Source organism: Sus scrofa, chromosome 1 (genome assembly GCF_000003025.6).
Source record: "Sus scrofa isolate TJ Tabasco breed Duroc chromosome 1, Sscrofa11.1, whole genome shotgun sequence".
Taxonomy (NCBI): domain Eukaryota; kingdom Metazoa; phylum Chordata; class Mammalia; order Artiodactyla; family Suidae; genus Sus; species Sus scrofa.
In genome coordinates this window covers 9336885-9354308 of record NC_010443.5, presented here as the reverse complement: position 1 = coordinate 9354308, position 17424 = coordinate 9336885, and the positions used below count along the sequence as shown (strand labels likewise).

At 49.6% G+C, this 17424-nt stretch overlaps 1 protein-coding gene across 9 annotated transcripts in view; it reads left to right on the top strand.

The window, feature by feature from the left end:
• The window catches only part of ZDHHC14 (zinc finger DHHC-type containing 14), a 271704-nt gene extending 265411 nt beyond the window's left edge, over positions 1–6293 (top strand). For 4 of the 9 annotated variants that reach the window (XM_021086493.1, XM_021086502.1, XM_021086470.1 and 1 more), the window contains one exon: positions 1933–3179. In XM_021086493.1, the coding sequence (XP_020942152.1) occupies positions 1933–2331 (399 nt within the window). In that variant the 3' untranslated portion in view covers positions 2332–3179. Of the gene's footprint in view, positions 1–1932; positions 3180–5364 lie in introns of those variants that run through there. The other 5 variants (XM_021086485.1, XM_021086500.1, XM_021086474.1 and 2 more) reach the window with 3 other exon arrangements.

Here is a 17424-nt window from a genome sequence, read left to right as displayed (position 1 = left end):
TTGTTAAGCACCTACCAGGTATCAGATATGCAGTGGTGAAAAGGGGTTTGCAGTCCCCAATCTCGTATCATCCCCTACCTTGATCTGTAAGATCTTGCGCAAGCCGCCCAGCCAGCTATATGAGATGCATTTGTAAAGAGGGGGAGACATGCTTATTCTAAGAACTTCTGCAGAAACGGAGTGGAGCGCCTAGCTTATTGCTTGACCACAGTCAGGATGTGCTCCCTAATAGCCACACCTGCTCCTAAAATGAACACTTCATCACACAGACTCAGCCTCACAATCTCCGAGTCACAGGAACTCTCTTCTAGCTGCTCTGAATCTTGCCTGTAGCTCAAGCCAAGTGTTTCAAAGGTGTCAGAGACCCACACTCCACCGTTTAGAAAGGCATTTCTACTGTTTCATTTACACAGCAAATAAAGTAAAACAAAGGACAGAAGATTTAAGATTTAAGAACACTTAAAAGAAAAGGATTTATTTTATAAAATGTTGGCATTCTCTTTCACAGATTAAAAAACCACAGAAGCTCAATTAATGGTTCTTGAAGCTGATGAAAATTTAGCAGGTAGAAATTCTAGGGCTTTTACAAATAGTCCGAACAACAAGGACTTCTGTTGTTCCCGTATTTTTCTTTTGTGCATTGGGGGTGGGGGTGCACAATATATGTAAGATAAAATTTACCATTTTAACCATTTTAAAAGTATATAGTTCAATGGCACCGAGTTCATTCCCATTATTATCCAACCCTCACTGCATTCATCTCCAGAATGCTTTTTTTCTTGCAGAGTGAAGCTCCATGTATTAAAGGGTAACTCCCCAGCCACCTCCCCATGAGTTTGACTCCTCTGGTGCCTCGTATAAATGGAACCAAATAGTATTTGACTTTATGGGTTTGGCGTATTTCACTGAGCATGGGTTCACCCTTGCTGTAGCTTGTGTCAGAATGTCCTTCCTTTTTAGGGCTACATAATACTCCACATCTGCATAGCGCATGCCTTGTTTATGCATCCATTTGTATGGACCCTTGCTTCCGCCATTTGGCTATTGTGAATAATGCTGCAGGGAACATGGGTGTACAGGCCCCTGTATTTTTAAAACAAGGTGGTAAAAATGGGTTTCGGCATAGAAGCAGCATTGGCCTCAGACAGTTACAGGTGGCAAGACCTGCGCCTCTGTCCACAGGATTTTTTTTTAATTTTTAAGTTATAGTTGATTTACCATGTTCTGTCAATTTCTGCTATACAGCAAAGTGACCCAGTTATACGTATATACACACATTCTTTTTCTCACATTATCCTCCATCGTGTTCCATCACAAGTGACTAGATACAGTTCTCTGTGCTGTACAGCAGGATCGCATTGCTTCTCCACTCCAAGCGCCATGGTTTGTATCTACCAACCCCAACTCCCAGTCCCTCCCACTCCCTGCCCCTTGGCAACCACAAATCTGTTCTCCAAGTCCAGGCTGTTTGTTTCTTTTATGTAGATACTTTCATCTGTGCTGTATATTAGATTCCAGATATAAGTGATATCATGTGCTACTTGTCTTCCTCTTTCTGACTTCACTTAGTATGAGAGTCCCTAGTTCCATCTGTGTTGCTGCAAATGGCATTGTTTTTAAATTAGGTCCTATCTGCAAACAGGGGCCGGGAGCATCAAGCCTGCGGTTGTGAGGTCCTCTTGGGGCACCTGTGGGCAAATATTAGTTTGAGCAGCTATTCAGATGCCAGGTGCTGGTATTTGTTATGTGCTGGATGTCGCCAAATGGAACTGAGCTGCTGTGCTCTCTGTCCTGTCTGACTGAGGTGTCACTAACGGGTCTTTCTCTCTCTCGCATCCTTTCCTCTCCTGCCCCCACCCCGTGCCCCCTTCCCTCCCCACCCCCTGCCATCTCCTCTCGCCCCCTCTTTGCTGGCTCCCTCCTGCTCTCCAGTGCGACCAAGACCAGTGCATTCAGAGCACCAAATTCGTTTTGCAGGCCGCAGCCACGCCCCTGCTGCAGAGCGAGCCCAGCCTCACCAGCGACGAGCTGCACCTGCCCGGGAAGCCGGGCCTGGGCACGCCCTGTGCCAGCCTGACACTGGGGCAGCCCACGCCACCCTCCTCTATGCCCAACCTCGCCGCCGAGGCCACGCTCACAGACATACTGCCCCTGAAAGAGGAGCATGTGGGTCACCAGTTCCTGACCCCGGAGGAAGCCCCCTCGCCGCCTGGGATGCTGGTGGGCAGCCCACTGGCCCACAGCCGCACCGTGCATGTCCTGGGCCTGGCCAGCCAGGACTCTCTGCACGAGGACTCCGTGCGCGGCCTGGTGAAGCTCAGCTCCGTGTGACCCGGGCCGGCCTGGGGGCTGCAGAGAGCGGGAGCGGCGGACGGGGCCCCCACTGGGACTCCCGGGATGTCTCCAGCTCCCGGGGCACAGAGACCACTGGGAGAGAAATCGGATCCCCCTCTGATGGCAGAGGTGGGCAGGACCCGAAGGCTGACAACTTGGTTTCCTTTGAATTTCCTTCCCCACCCTGACGCTTTGGTAGCCATGAAAATAGAGACGTAGCTATTTTCAGGTGTTTGGAGTATGAAGGGTGGGCTGGGGCGGGAGGAGCCTCCAGGGCCGTGGGCCGAGTCCAGGCTGAAACGAGGCTGCCTGGAGGTTCCCCTTGCCGCTCCAGGACAGACACCCGGAAGGCTTGTGACACTTGTGGCCGGACCGAGATTGCACTTAAGTGTTATGCTACTAATAATTGAAATAGACATGCCATTCCATTTGTAATTTAAAAAAGAAAAAAAAAATCTCCAAGGAAAAAAACGACCAGATGTGGACTTGCATGCCGCGCTACAGGCTGTTCACAGGGGTGATGGTATTATAGCGGAACGGCTGCTTGCTTTCTTTCTTTTTTAATTTTGTGAATTCTCAAGTGCTGTTTTCCTGGAAGACAGTGCAGCAAACCAAGACTAATGGACAGTGCCATCCCTCGCCAGCTTCTTCAGCTTCATTCTCCGTGGGTAGGTGGCGCCGGAGCTGCGGAGGGCTGCTGGGCTTATCCTACCGCACGTCAGTTAACCTTCTGCTTAGTAGTTAGCGAGGTGTCCTGTTGTACCACACCCGCCGCAGTCTTCACCTCCTTGTGTGAACACATTCCTGTGGGCAGCCAATAAAATGACGTCCTCTGTTATTTTGGATCTGTGTGCCGTTATCCTTAACAGTGGAGGGACACCACTGTCACCCAGGGTTCCGTTTTATTCAAACGTCCCTACTGAGGAATGGTCCCCAAACAGTCCCAAAAAATCACATCTTTGAATTGTGGGGTCTTTGTGGGATGATTTCTTGGACAAGAGAGCAGCTTTCCATTAGTTGTTGTTTTTCGCAGTCTTAGCGGAACTCACCCCCATTTACAGGTTGGCCCGCAGCAGCGAATCTACAGCTGGTTTGTGGGGGCGGGCGTCAGGCAGAAGCTGGGCTGTGGGGCATCATCTCTGCTCTGCGTCGTGTCCACGTGTCACCCGAGATCAGAAGGGCAACTTGAAGTCCTAGCAAAGGTACCGAAAAAATAGGAGGAGAAACCAGCTTATTTTAGGCAGAGATCACATAGCTTGTTATTCCTACCCAGACTCTCCTCAGATTGGGATTAAGCAAATCACCACTTCATTCACGTCCGGGTACCACCTAGGCGGGAGCTCACTGGCTTTGTCCGGGGGGAGTCAGCCACGTGGAAGGCAGGTGCAGGGACTCGGCTGGCTTCTGTCCTCTCCAGACAGTAAGCCCAACAGCCAGACCTACACAAGTTTAAAATCATGGTCTCGCTCCTCCCCACCCTGTGAAAGGCAGGATGCGCCGATGCCAAGCCAGAAGCTCTGGACCATTTGCATTTACAGAAAAAGGGTGTTTCTCCTGAGAAAGAGTTGTCATTTTCTATAAAGGAAACAGGAAGGAAAAAAGAACTAGAAAGCACAATTTCAAGTCTTATTCAGAATAAGGCCAGTTCTTCCTTGGTAAAAAAAAAAAAAAAAAAAAAAAATCCTTTGTACTGAGAACAAGTGCGGAGGTCTTGCATTGCGGCATCTTTGAACCGTCCTTATGTTTCATGCTGTATATACGCGCGGAAAATGGGAAAAAGGTGAACTGTGTGCAGCCATTTTTTATTTTCTGGACCTTCTAAGTACTTGTACCCACTTGGATCTTATACAAAAGGGGACAGAGCTGCTCCTTACACAACCACACACACTCGCGCTCACGGTTATCAACACACAGGAGTTCTTGCACGCGCTGCCTGTGAGCAAAAAGCAAGAGCCTCACCATGTGCCTTCCACCACCTCCCACATTCGCTCTGCTCTTTGCCTCCTTCCATCTGCTCCCGGAGACTCTGGGAGAGAATTGGGCCTGGTCACAAGAGGAGCTGGCTCAGGCCTCACTGCTGCCTTGTGGCCGGGTCCATCCCCAGCTTCTTCCCCCGGAGGACTCAGACCCTGGTCTTCTATCTCACATTCTCTAATTCAACAGTCACAGTTTCCCACGGCCAGCCCTCATCCCATCTCATTGTGAAAAAAACTGAGAAGCAAGGATCCTTCTTCATTTGTCTTTGCATCAGGAATATGTACTTAGTATTTATTACCCATCCTCCATCCCACTCCGGCCCCCGTGTGCACGCAACATCATGTATCAAGGAGGGGACTGGGGATTTTGGTGAAACCAGTCAAGGCTATTCAGGGTCCAAGGGAAAGATTAACTTGAACGGGCCAATTTGCTAAGACAGTTAACCTCTTGAGACCCCCAAACCGGAGGGGGGTTAACCCTCTACTCCATGGCTTGACAAGGAATGGAGAGTCTATGGGTTGAATGATTGTACTTCTAGGAGCTGCCTTCTTCCCTTTGGGTGGAGGGGTGATCTCAGGAGAATGACTTAACCAGTGATGGGTCTGCATTTCTCATTAACTGATTTTGTATTTAAATATTGAGTGGTTCCATCTAGTCGTGGCTAAATAGACCTTGATCTTTCTAAAGTCTAGGGGTGTGTTACAGATTGATTGCATGCTAGCTATAAAAAATAGGATAAATATTTTACCATGCTATTATAGCTTGGACCATTATTGAACACGCACACATACAACTCATTTTGTTGTTTAAAAATTCATCTGCTTCCATTCTCCTAGGAGTGTGGGGGACTGCAGGTTTCCAGGCACTTGAAGGCTCAGTTTAGCCCGAACACTCTGGTCGCCAGGAAGGATGTTAGTTGAGCATCAGGGCAGCCGAAAGTCTGCATCTGAAAGGGCGTGATGACATGTCACTCTGTGCCTGGGGAGAATCGGCCCAGCATTTGTGCTGTGTTCACTCGAAAAATGCTCATTCCAGCTTTTTTAATTATTTCAGCCTGTGGGAATGACGGCACATCCTCAGCCTGGGCCACCAACATGCCAAAAATCTGTTCTGGTCCAGAACAGCACAAAGGAAGGGGCTTTTCAGAGCTCTGCCCAAGCCCTCTGCATGCACTGTGATCTTTACCTGTTGTGTTTAGGACGCTGCCCAGGGTTCAAAGTGAGAAGCAAACCCCATATTATGAGCCGAGTTCCTCCTGAAACCTGAGTGGCTCAGGCCCCTTCGGTGGCTTTGAAATCCCCTTGGCGCTTCATGCCCTGGGCCTTCTGACTCAACGGCAAGAAAAATGGGTATCCTTGGCACTGCGGCTCGTGATGGCATCTCCAGGGAAATGCTGAAACCCCAGCTGTGGGAGTGTCTGATGCAGCCTGTGGTGGGTGCGGACGGGATGACCTGCTCCCAGCTCCCCACCCCAGAAGCTCCTTTCTGTACTGTAACCGCTCTGCCCAGTGCTCCGCCCACAGACTATCTTCTTTGCCCTTCTCTCCAGGAACCCAGCTTCTCGGCCTTGGCTTATGGGTTTTGAGTTAAGTAAAAGGCCTCAGGGGCTTGGCCTAATAGCATAAGGAATACTTCCAAAGCTAGTTGCCTTTCATGACGCTGCACGCTTTAGTCCATTTAGTTCTTGATCAGGGAGGAGAATAAAGGGAACACATGTTAAATAGACTTTTCTGATTAATGCCTTACAACTGTTTTGAAGCTGAGCCTAAATCAAATCGATGTTTACACTTTTTATTAAGTACCTGTGAGTGGTGAGAGTCTAGCACATTCTTGTCCAAGTGAAAGAGCCTCTCAAATGCATTCTTAACACTTCTGGTCCCCCCACCCCACCCCCGACCCTGCACCTGTCCTGGAGGTGTGTACATGGCCTTGTGAGCTGTTTTCTGTGTTACCTCATTAAAAAAACATATGAAAAACCTAAACTGCCTCTCATTTTTTCCCTTGGAATGTGTCTCTCTTTCTGTCTTATTAGAATAAGTTATCACTGAATATTAAATAAGCTGAAGCGTTGTTTTCTTTCAAATAAATGTCCAAAATGCTAACAGTTTTGTAAATCAGTAAATCCTGTTTACTTGCTCATTGTACGAGGTCCTGATAATACAGTCAAGATGGATTTTCAAATACAAGTGGTTTGTACAGTAACCCAGCCATTCAGAATAATTGGGAGTTGGCGATTGGATTGTTTCTGGAGCAACTGAAATCGCAGCTGCCTCAAAACTAGATAAATGGCCTCAACTGGAATTATTTTATTTGTTCAAGCTCATGACCCCCAGGAATTATAGACAGAATGGATTGGAAAGTGAGCCTCTTGTGCTAATGCGAAGGCTCTTCCCTCGGCGATTATGAACTTTTTAAAAGATGCTTAGTATTGCCAATGAAGATAGGAATGAAAAACTCTCTTAATTGCCCTTGGCATGTTAAGATGGATGGTTAAACCAAGAAGCTGTATGCCGTATCCAAAGGGACATGTTTTTGGATTCTTTATGGGTTAATATTTCACAATAGTCAAGCACTTCGGCATGGAAGGGAAAAAAGGGATTCTAAACTCTAGGGGATTCAAAGCTCTAAAACAATGATGAACACAGCGTAACACATAGCATTGCATGGTTTCCAAGATAATTATCCTTATTTAAATGCCTTTCATCTTTTAATCCATGTTGGCAGAATGGACCTTAAACCTGAAAAGAATTAAGGCAGTATTTTCCTTCTTCCGTAAACACTGCTAACGACATCAGATGTAAACTTCAGCCTTCATAAGGGAAACCTTGCCTAATTCAGCAGGTGTGCAGGAGAGCAGGCTCAACTTGCACTAGTGAACTTGTGTAGACACCCATCTGGACAATAATAGGGTCTCCGATCATGGCTGTCCAGATGGGTTTCCCACAGCTGTGATGCTCAACATTTTATATTCACTAAAGACTTTAGAGCAATGAAGAACTCCAACCCCCCCCCCCATCCTCTTGTTCTGTGTTATTCCTTCTAATACACAGAAACACACACCAGCCTCCAACCTCACCAGGTAGGAATTGAGTTTGGCTACTAGTAATAAAACACCCAAATAACAATGATTTAGACACAAATATGTCTTGCCTGTCATGCCAAATAAGTCCAGAGGTAGGCAATCCAGGGTCAGAGTGATGGCCCCACAAGGTCATCAATGTCCTGACTTCTTTCTCTTTCTGTTTTGCCATTCTTAGCACTGGTTTTCATCCTCAAGATCCCTTCAGGGTCACAGAATTTCTGCTGCAGCTCCAGCCATCAAAGCTATATTCCAGGTAGGAAAGAGGAGAAAAGGGGAGGAGCAAAATAGGTATATGAGGCATTAGACCATGCCCTTTAAAGAACTTTACTAGAAACCCCACTTTCATTTCTCCATGGCCAAAGTTGAGTCACATGACCACCCCTGGCTGCAAAAGAGGCTGAGAAACATGTGTCTCAGCTGGGCACATTGCTGCCCCAAATCGTATTGGGGTTCTGTTGATAAGGAAGAAGGGAAAAATGAGTATTTGCTAAATAATCCAAATAGATAACCTCACCTCCTCATGAGACCCTCCAGCTCATAACAGCTGTGTCTTCATCCACTTTGCTCTCCTACTTGCTAAAGTAGGCTTGACCCCTTCTCTTCCATGACATCTAGTATCCAGCCCCTTCTTTCTTACATCTTCAGTGTCTCTCTTTCCATTTGTGCTTTTGCTGTGCCACCAAATCATCTCCTATTTAAAAAACAGAAAGCCCAAGAACCTCTTCCTTGTCCCTCACCCCCAGCCTCCCTGCACGCACACTTCTGAGATGGGTTCTCCAGGGTCTCCCGTAGCCAAACCCAGGGGCCTTGGTCTGCGTTCAGTAACATCTCCGAGGCCCTTGCTTGCGGTGCAGTGACTGGGCTGCAGGATGGCAGGTGCACAGTGGGGCATCTCAGCATCCCTCTCACACAAGGCCTCTGTGCTCCTCCACGTGCTCACGCCCCTTGGCTCCCGACTGGACTGCCTTTGTTCTTATTGGCATCTCCTTACCCTCTGCCGTCTTCTCCCGCCCCCTAACGGAGGACACATGGCAAGGCTTGGTCCTTGCCCTCTGCCCTTTGCCCTTTGCCACCCCCTGCAGAGACCTCACCACTCCCACGTCTTCTACTGTCCCCTCTGCTGTGGATTCCAAACGCTCCCTCTCACCTCCCCTGAGCGCTCGCTCCTGCCTGGCAGGAGAAGGTTTCAGATGTGATTCTGGCTCCAGCTTGCCTACCACCAGCTCGGTCACCCCGGGCCAGGGGTAGAGGCTCTGAGTCTAGTTTCTGTGCCTATAAATGAGCTGCTTCAGGGACTGTCGTGCTGTCATTGGCTCAGTGTCCATTTACTGTCCATCAGCGCAAACCCAGAATGCCTAAAATTGAATTCAACATCTTTGCCCCAAACCAGCCCTTGTTTTAGTTGCTTCAGTAGGGTCCCAGGCTGAAAACTCGGGAGTGGCTTTTGACTCCGCCTTACTCTGCATATCCAGGGAGGGACCAAGTCCTGCCGGATCTTCCAGTACAATATCCATCAGATGTAACTTTTTCCCCACTGCATTGCCACCTCCGCTGCCTCCCCTAGAAATGATGTCTGCCATCAAATCTTGTCTTTTGCTTGTCCATGTCATGTGACCCAAGCACATCTCTCATCCCAAAGCATTGCTAGGCCTGTGTCAGGTCCCAGGTATAAGGCTATCAAAGGCTTTTTTCTTGTCCGTATGCTGCTTGGACTCTAATTTGGTGCCAGCTGTATTCCATCCTACTGTCCCTCTCTGACCATCTGGCCTCCTCCTCTGCCAGCAGGACCCGTGTGCTCCCCTCCTCCCCACCTTCACTCTGCTCTTCCCGATTCTTTGTCCTCACTCCTTCCTAGCTTTCAAGGCCTTGCCCGAGGACCTACACCTGTATTCCTAAATCCTCTGTGCTCCTAAAATTCTTAGTCTGTCATGTATTTGCTTCAATTAAGACACAATTCAAGAGCTCCTGTTGTGGGTCAGCAGGTTAAGAACCTGACTAGCATCCATGAGAATCCGGGTTCGAACCCTAACCTCACTCAGTGGGTTAAGGATCTGATGTGGCCACAAGCTGCAGTGTAGCTTGCAGATGTGGCTCGGATCTGGCGTGGCTGTGGCTGTGGCATAGGCCAGCAGCTCTAGCTCCAACTTGTTCCCTAGCCTGGGAACTTCTATATGCCGCAGGTGCAGCCCTTAAAAAAAAAAAAGATACAATTCACATACTATAAATTCATCCTTTAAAAATGTTCAATTCGCAGAGTTCCCATTGTGGCTCAGTGGTAAGGAACCCAGCTAGGATCCATGAGGATGCAGGTTCGATCCCTGGCCTCACTCAGTGGGTTAAGGATCCGGCATTGCCATGAGCTGTGGTGTAGGTCTCAGATGCAGCTCAGATCCCTCGTTGCTGTGGCTGTGGTGTAGACCAGCAGCTGTAGCTCCGATTCAGCTCCTCACCTGGGAACTTCCATATACTGCAGGTGCGGCCCTAAAAAAAACAAAAAAATCGCTCCTCAAGCCTCGAGCTTCTCTAAGTTCTGAGCCCAAGCCTGGTTCTGCAACCGTGGGGACCCTGCCCCCAACCCCAGAGAATGGACTCAGCACCTGACGCTCTTCCTACCTCACTACCAAGTAGATTCAAATTCACCTTAAGAAACACATGGTATTCATTGGGGTTCTTTAAAATCACTACTAGAAGCAAACCAGAAAAACTAAAGAAATCCTTCAGTTTTCTGTGGCTCAGAATCCGAAAAAGCTAAGTTCTCCTTTGCAGTGCCTTAAGGTGTCTCTTGAAAATAAGAGAAACAACCTTTCTCTTCTTCTTTAGCGCCTTCAGGAATTTCAGCTGAGATGATTTTCTAGCAGAAGGTCTAGGTGACCCCCCAGCTAATCCAACATGACCAATACGGACAACTCACTGGGGACTGAGAGTGTATTTCACTCTACTCTCCTGCAGCAGAAACATGCAGCGAGCTTTGAGGCATGTCTAGCTGACACTGAATGGCATGTTTAAAAAGTGTTATTTTGTGAAGCCTTTTGAAAAGGTTTCCTTGACCTAACCCACACATTCTGGGAAGGTACACAAGAGATATAAAAAGAGATATAAAAGTGCTCTCTCTCTTTTTTTTTTTTTTTTTTTTTTTTTGCTTTTTAGGGCCACACCCGTGGCATATGGAAGTTCCCAGGCTAGGGATCAAATTGGAGCTGCAGCTGCTGACCTACACTGCAGCCACAGCAATGCAGGACCCAAGCCACACCTGCAACATACACCACAGCTCACAGCAACAATAGATCTTTAACCTGCTGAGCGAGGCCAGGGATCAAACCTGCGTCCTCAACTAGTTGGGTTTGTCACTGCGGAGCCACAATGGGAACGCCTATGAAAGTTCTTCTTAATGTTCTTTTTGGAGAAATTTGGCCAGTAAACGTATCTGTTGGCGGCATCTTTATTTTCTGATGGAAATCTAGCCTAAGGATTAAGTGTAATTAACTTGTTCGGTCAGTCTGGAAGCTGTGCTAGAAAACACAGTTTCTGGGGATAATAAGAACAGATGGACTCAGAGACCAAGGATTGTTCCAAACCCTTTGTTCTCATGGAAATGCCAACAGGGACGCTCCACATCCCTGAGAGCAGCCTCGCATCAGCTGTGTTGAGGCCCTTGCAAGGCCCTACTCCCTGACGCTCTCCCTCTGGAATCCTGGGGTGTCTCGCCTTATGTCATCATCTTCCCAAGATCTAGTGAAAATTAACTTCCTGCAGTAAAACCTAATCTAGAACGTGATGGAAGCTCACTGGAAATGTGAATCTGAGGAGCTCTTTTACAAACCTCAGCCTCACCTGTGACACTGGCTTGAAGCTCCCCACCTGCCCCCTCCTTGTCACCAGGAACCCCCCCTTTTCTGTCACATACAGGATATAAACGAGGGGCCTCATAAAACACACCTGGTCCCCTCTGGACATGTCAGCTTCCCTGCAATTTGCCCCCCCTTGGGACCAATGGACTTCTATATATTTCCTGGAATTCTGGAATTTCATGGAATTCACTTTCTCAAGCTTCTACCTGCCGTGGCTGATCTGTTTTTCAGCTCTATGTTATCAAAGGAAGGGGCTGCCGTCTCTTTTTGCCAAACACCTTATCAGTTCAGCACCAGGTGGTATCTGCTGCTGAGAAAAAAATTCCTTAAAGCCCTTTCTCTTTACCTGCCGAGAAGGAGACCCAGCCACTTTGAGGTGGTGGGACGGAGCTTTGTCTGAGTGGAGAACAGAGCTTTTCCTTTCTTCTTTTTTTAAAACAGAGTCCATGAACTTCCATTTTTGTAACCCACAGCAATCAGACAAACTACGTGCAATTCTCAGTGTTTTATAGAAAAGCCATGGAGTATACAGATCATCCAGAAGACATCAGAAACTGACACAGAATCGACCCTGAGATGGTCTGCCGTGATGAGGAGGAAGAAAATGCCTTTGAGGGGACTGGGTGATCCACAAAGCAAGGACTAGGCCCCCAAGCCATCCTGAGTTGAAAATGCTTTTCTGAGTAAGACTCAGGCACCCGCTGGAGAGAGTCAAGTGCTGAATCACAAACCTGGGGCCTCCCTGATACACATGCAGCGGTGACAGGCAGGCAAGACTGCACACGACTGCCTTGGGTTTTTAGGGTTTTTTGTTCTAAGCCATGAAGGGAGACGAGTCCTGTGCAGTGTGGTCCCAGACAGCGCGAAATCCCATGCTTAGCTCTGAGCATCTAAGTGGCCTGCCGAGCGCCCCCGCCAGCCTCGAGGAAGCCACTTCCTGCTCCTCGGCTCACCTGGCCCCAGCCTCAGACACAGGGGAATCTTGCTCAAGGGCCCCGTGGGGGCAGGAAGTCACTTTCAAGGCCATCTAATACAGTGTTCCCTCCTCAGGTTGGGTACCCCAAGCAGGTCACGGAATCATTTAGTGCATCTGAAACCAGGGGTAATCACTGGTTAAATCCATCTCACCTATAACCTGCCTTCACCCATCAAGGGCTTTTTTTTTTTTTTTTTTTTTGAGGGCCGCACCTGCAGCATGTGGAGGTTCCCAGGCTAGGGGTCAAATCAGAGCTACAGCTGGCAGCCTACACCACAGCCACAGCAAGACGGGATCCGAGCCGCTTCTACTACCTCCACGGCAGCTCATGGCAACGCCAGATCCTTAACCCACTGAGCGAGGCCAGGGATCAAATCCACATCCTCATAGATACTAGTTGGGTTCATTACCACTGAGCTTCAACAGGAACTCCTTAGGGTTGCGTTAATGGTTGCTACAAATGACTTGCAGGTCCCCCAGGCAGCAGGTGGCCTAAATAATAAGATGTCACCAGAGCCATTTCCCAGGACCTTAGAGTCAGCTGTGTCTAGTTTGAGCTGAGCTAGTTAAGACTGGTTAGAACCACTGACCCTCTAACTGGGCATGCACGAGTCACCTTTTACCTGCGAGGGCTATAACTTAGTTACGCCTGCGCACAACCACGGACGGCACCCCTTTCTTCAATCGCCTTTCCCCACGCCCCCCACGCTCAGCCCGCCCCGCTGCTTTGCTCTTCATCCCATAAACACCCTCAGCCCCTTGCCTTTGGGGAGAGATTTGGTGCTAGTTCTTAGTTTTCTTCTAAGGAAATGATTTAAATCCTCCTTAAAGAAACAAGCTGTTGCTGAAAACCGTCAAGAGGGCTTGGCGTTTTAGGAGATCCTCTGAGAGGACGAAGCAGAGGTGCCGGGGTCCAGGCGGACCCCGAGCTTGGGCAGAGGGAAGCAGCCCCACTGCCTCGGAGCCCAGGGGCCACACCTCGGTTCCCGTGATGCCACTTTTTGAGAACCACACCTGTCTTTTCATCGCTCAGAAACAAGGCAGCTTGCTCAGCTGTAAACTGACGGCTCAGCCACACTTGGGGCCACGTTGCTGAGACGCTGTCATCACCAGCCAGGCTGTTAAAGGTGCCGGGTGAGCAGTACTCACGAGTCACATCCTTGTGCCCCGTTCTTCCTTGAAGAATTCTCAGCGAGATCGAAGATGACCTCCGGGCGGAAAACAAGGTCTGTTTCTCTTGGTTCTTTGTTGTGTCGCTGTCCTCCACTGGCTGGGTCTGTGGCCCTCTGGGCGGTCCTGGCACAGCCCGGAGAGAGAGTCATGCTTTCCCTAGAGGGTCTACACGGACTGTTTAAGGCCAGGCAGAGACAATAACTTGAAGAAAAAGACTCATTGAGTCTGGGTGTAAACAAAGGTTTGGAAGGCTACCAACTGGCTGGTTTTTTCCACCACAGTGAGAAGAGTTTAGAATTCTCTCTAGACTGGAGCAAAGAGACTTTGGAGCAATGGAGGGCAACCTTTGGAGGGGTCTCAGCCAGGGAAGCCTGCCCTGGCCATGGCTTTTTGGGGAAATTTAGGGCGGAGGGGACCAGGACCTGGCTTCCTGGGTCAGGTCTAAGGAGACAGCCTGCAGGCAGCCCTCGGCAACGGCAGTAGGTCCGCAAAAGCAGAGGGAGCCCCCCCTCACTCCGAGGCATCACAGACAGGGGCAGCTGGCTGTGTCCTGTGCCCTCAGCCAGGTGGAGCACCTGTGCACAGGCGAGGAAACGCCCTCCAGACCTCAGCTTCCATGTGTTACGGAAACTCCTGACAGCCTGGGTTTTGTGAGAAGACGGCGCTTTACTGCCACATCACAGATGTTTCTGAGCGGACACTCAGGTCTGGAATGCTTATGGTGTGACCCTCACGCTGCAGTGGCGGCGGCCTTCCCTGGGATCAGAGCAGCTGGGTGGCTGAGAGTGGGCGCTGCTGGGCACCAGGAGTCACAGCCTCACTGCTGCTGATGGAGACGCCGAAGATGCCTGGGGTGGGGTTGCCACTTCACTGCAGAGACTTGATCCGGGACCAGAGGCTTGTACCCCAAGAGACACTGCGACTGATACCAGGCAGGGTCTAGAGGAGGCACAGGTGCTTTTAATTTTATAGCGTGGGGGCTCCCAGCTGGAAGTTGGCTCTTTCACCCCTGGGGTTTATGACTGTGGCGCTTGTACCTGCCACAGAGAGGAGCTTGTTTCCCAGCCACGTGTGTGGAGTTTCTGCCTCTGTGGTCTGCAGGGCAACCCAAGGAGGAAATCGGCTCCCTGCCCTCCCCCCAGCACCCCCCTCCCCAGCCCCCTCCTTACACTCCTCCTCCTCTCTGGGCTCAGGACCCCAGCCCCTCAGCTCAGGTCACTGTCTCTAAAACACCCACCCTCCATGCACCTCCAGCCTCTTTCCTTGCTATTTAAATTTTTCCCAGAATTGTGTTATATGATGTCAAAGTTGTTTATATTCTGTTTCCCCCAGTAGAACATCAAGTCCATAAAAGCAGGGCCTCTGCCTTGCCCGCTGCTGTATCCCCTATGCCTGAAGCAGTGCCTGGCACGCAGTAGGCGCCCAGTGCCCATCAGAAGCTGCACTTGCTGTGTGGTTCTGCTGCCCTTGGCTCCAGCCTCAGAAGGCCCATCAGTGGTAATTTCCCTACTGACCTCAGGCGAGTCTGAGAAATACCAATATCCTGCATTTATATTTTTCTCATTTATGGATTTTCAGCACAGTCATCATAACTGCTGGGCTTAATGGTGTATAAATGCTGCTAGTTTGAATTTAAAAAGCAAAGAGGCAGTGGGGGATAGAAAGAAACGGCCGTCTCCCATTCTAAAGCAGGATGGAGTGCTCTGGTGGCCTAGTAGTTAAGGATCTGGCATTGTCGCTGCTGAGGTGTGGGTTCGATCCCTGGTCCAGGAACTTCCACATGCCATGGGCACAGCCAAAAAAAAGAGAAGCAGATTCTAAAGCAGGATGAAGCGCCCCATCATCACCACCTCCCAACCGGGAACTTTGTAGGGATACGTCCGAGGAAGCTGAGCAGACTCTGCAGTTACAAGGGGTGGGGTGGGGGCGGGTAAGAGGCACCATCTGTCAGGGACGCAAATGCAGTGACAGTATGTGTGGGCCCCTTCTGCTGTCTGTTTATGGCTATTTCATGACTCGTTGACCCTCCCCTGGAGCGTGAGTCAAGGAGAGGAGAATCAGTGACCTGAGCCCAGCCTTGGCTTCTCAGCAGCTCTGGTCCCAGTTCTGAGGAGTAAAGAGAAGAGGTCAAAACTGTCCCTAAAGCCAGATTTGGACAATCTGCTGGTAGACCAGAGCCCTGGTGGGGACCAGTGCTCCCTAAGCATTTGGACAAGGACCCCTGGACCCGTGGATCTGCAGCTTCCTCCCCCTGCACCTGCAACCCCTGCCTGCTTGCTCCAGAAAAGCAAACCCAGCCTGGTCCCTTCCCTAATGATTCCCTGCCTCCTCATCCTCAAGCCCCAAACTCCAACCGTCCTGAAATAGAAGCCTCGAGCCCCCCTCAGCGGCTCCTGGGCCGGCTCCTCGCCAGGCTGCCCTGTGCCCTCCTCGGCTCTCAGATTACAGCCCCTTCGAGGCTTCCTGCCAAGGGCACAGCCCCCTCCTGCCACAGCACCCTTAGGTGCTAGTTGTCACCCTGTTCTGGGCATTCCGCCCCCTGGGCTGTGAGCTCCTTAAGGATGCGGAGAGCATCTTTGATCTGAGAATCCTCAGTGCCCAAAAACGTATTTGAGTAGAAAAATGAGTGTTGGAGTTGCTTCTCTTACGCTCTTATTGAAGATGGTCAAACTGCAGCAACAAAAGCCAAAATTTGAAATGTTGCCCAAAATGTAATTAAGAAGAAAGGCTGGCCACTACGCACCTGCTAGAACAGCCAGTATCCAAACCGCTGACAACAGCAGAAGCCGGAGAGGGTGTGGAGCAACAGGCCCTCCCGGTCACGGCTGGGGAGGATGCTACAGCCACTTTGGAAGACAGAAATACTCTTAGCCTAGTCTTACCTTGGCATTTACCTGAATTGACCAAAAAACTTTTTTTTTTTTTTTTTTTTGGTCTTTTTGCTATTTCTTAGGCTGCTCCCACAGCATATGGAGTTCCCAGGCCAGGGATTAGATCTGAGCCACAGTTGCAATCTGAGCCACAATTGCAACCTACGCCACAGCTGTGGCAATGCTAGATCCTTAGTCCACTGTGCCGGGTTGGGGACTGAACCTTCGTCCCAGCGCTGCAGAGATGCTGCTGATCCCATTGTGCCGCGTCGGAAACTCCTAACCAAAAACTCATGTTCAGAGTTCCTGTCGTGGCACAGCAGAAATGAATCCGACTAGGAACCATGAGGTTGCAGGTTTGAGCTCTGGCCTTGCTCAGTGGGTTAAGGATCCGGCGTTGCCATGGGCTGTGGTATAGGTCACAGACGCAGCTTGGATCCCAAATTGCTGTGTCTGTGGTGTAGGCCAGAGGCTGTAGCTCTGATTGGACCCCTAGCCTGGGAACCTCCATACGCCACAGGTGCAGCCCTAAAAAGCAGAAAGAAAGAAAAGAAAAACTTATGTTCACAAGAAACCCTGCACACAGATGTTTACAGCAGCTTTATTCACAACGGCCACAATACTATTTGGCACTAAAAAGAAATGAGCTCTCAAGCTATGAAAAGACAGAAAACTTAAATGCACATTACTAAGTGAAAGACGGCGATCTGAAAATGCTGAGTACTGCATGATTTCAATTATATGACATTCTGGAAAAGGCAAAACTGTGGAGACAACAAACGGATCAGTGGCTGCCAAGGGTTTGTGGGAAGGAAGGATAAATAGAGCACAGAGAGATTTTTAGGGCAGAGAAACTATTCTGCACAATTTTATAATGATGACTACATAGCATTATACATTTGTCCAAACCCACAGAATGTATAACACAACGAGTGAACTCTGAGATAACGAACTCTGGAAGTTAACGATGTGGCGGTTCACCCGTTATAACAAATGTACCACGTGGTACTGGATGTCGGCTGGGGGGCGGCTGGGGGAGGGGGCCGAGACCATGGGATCCCTGCTCAGTTTTGCTCTGAACTGAAGACTGCTCTGGGACTCCCCTGGTGGCCAAAAGGTTGGGGATTCAGCATTGTCACTGCTGTGGCACTGGTTTGATCCCCG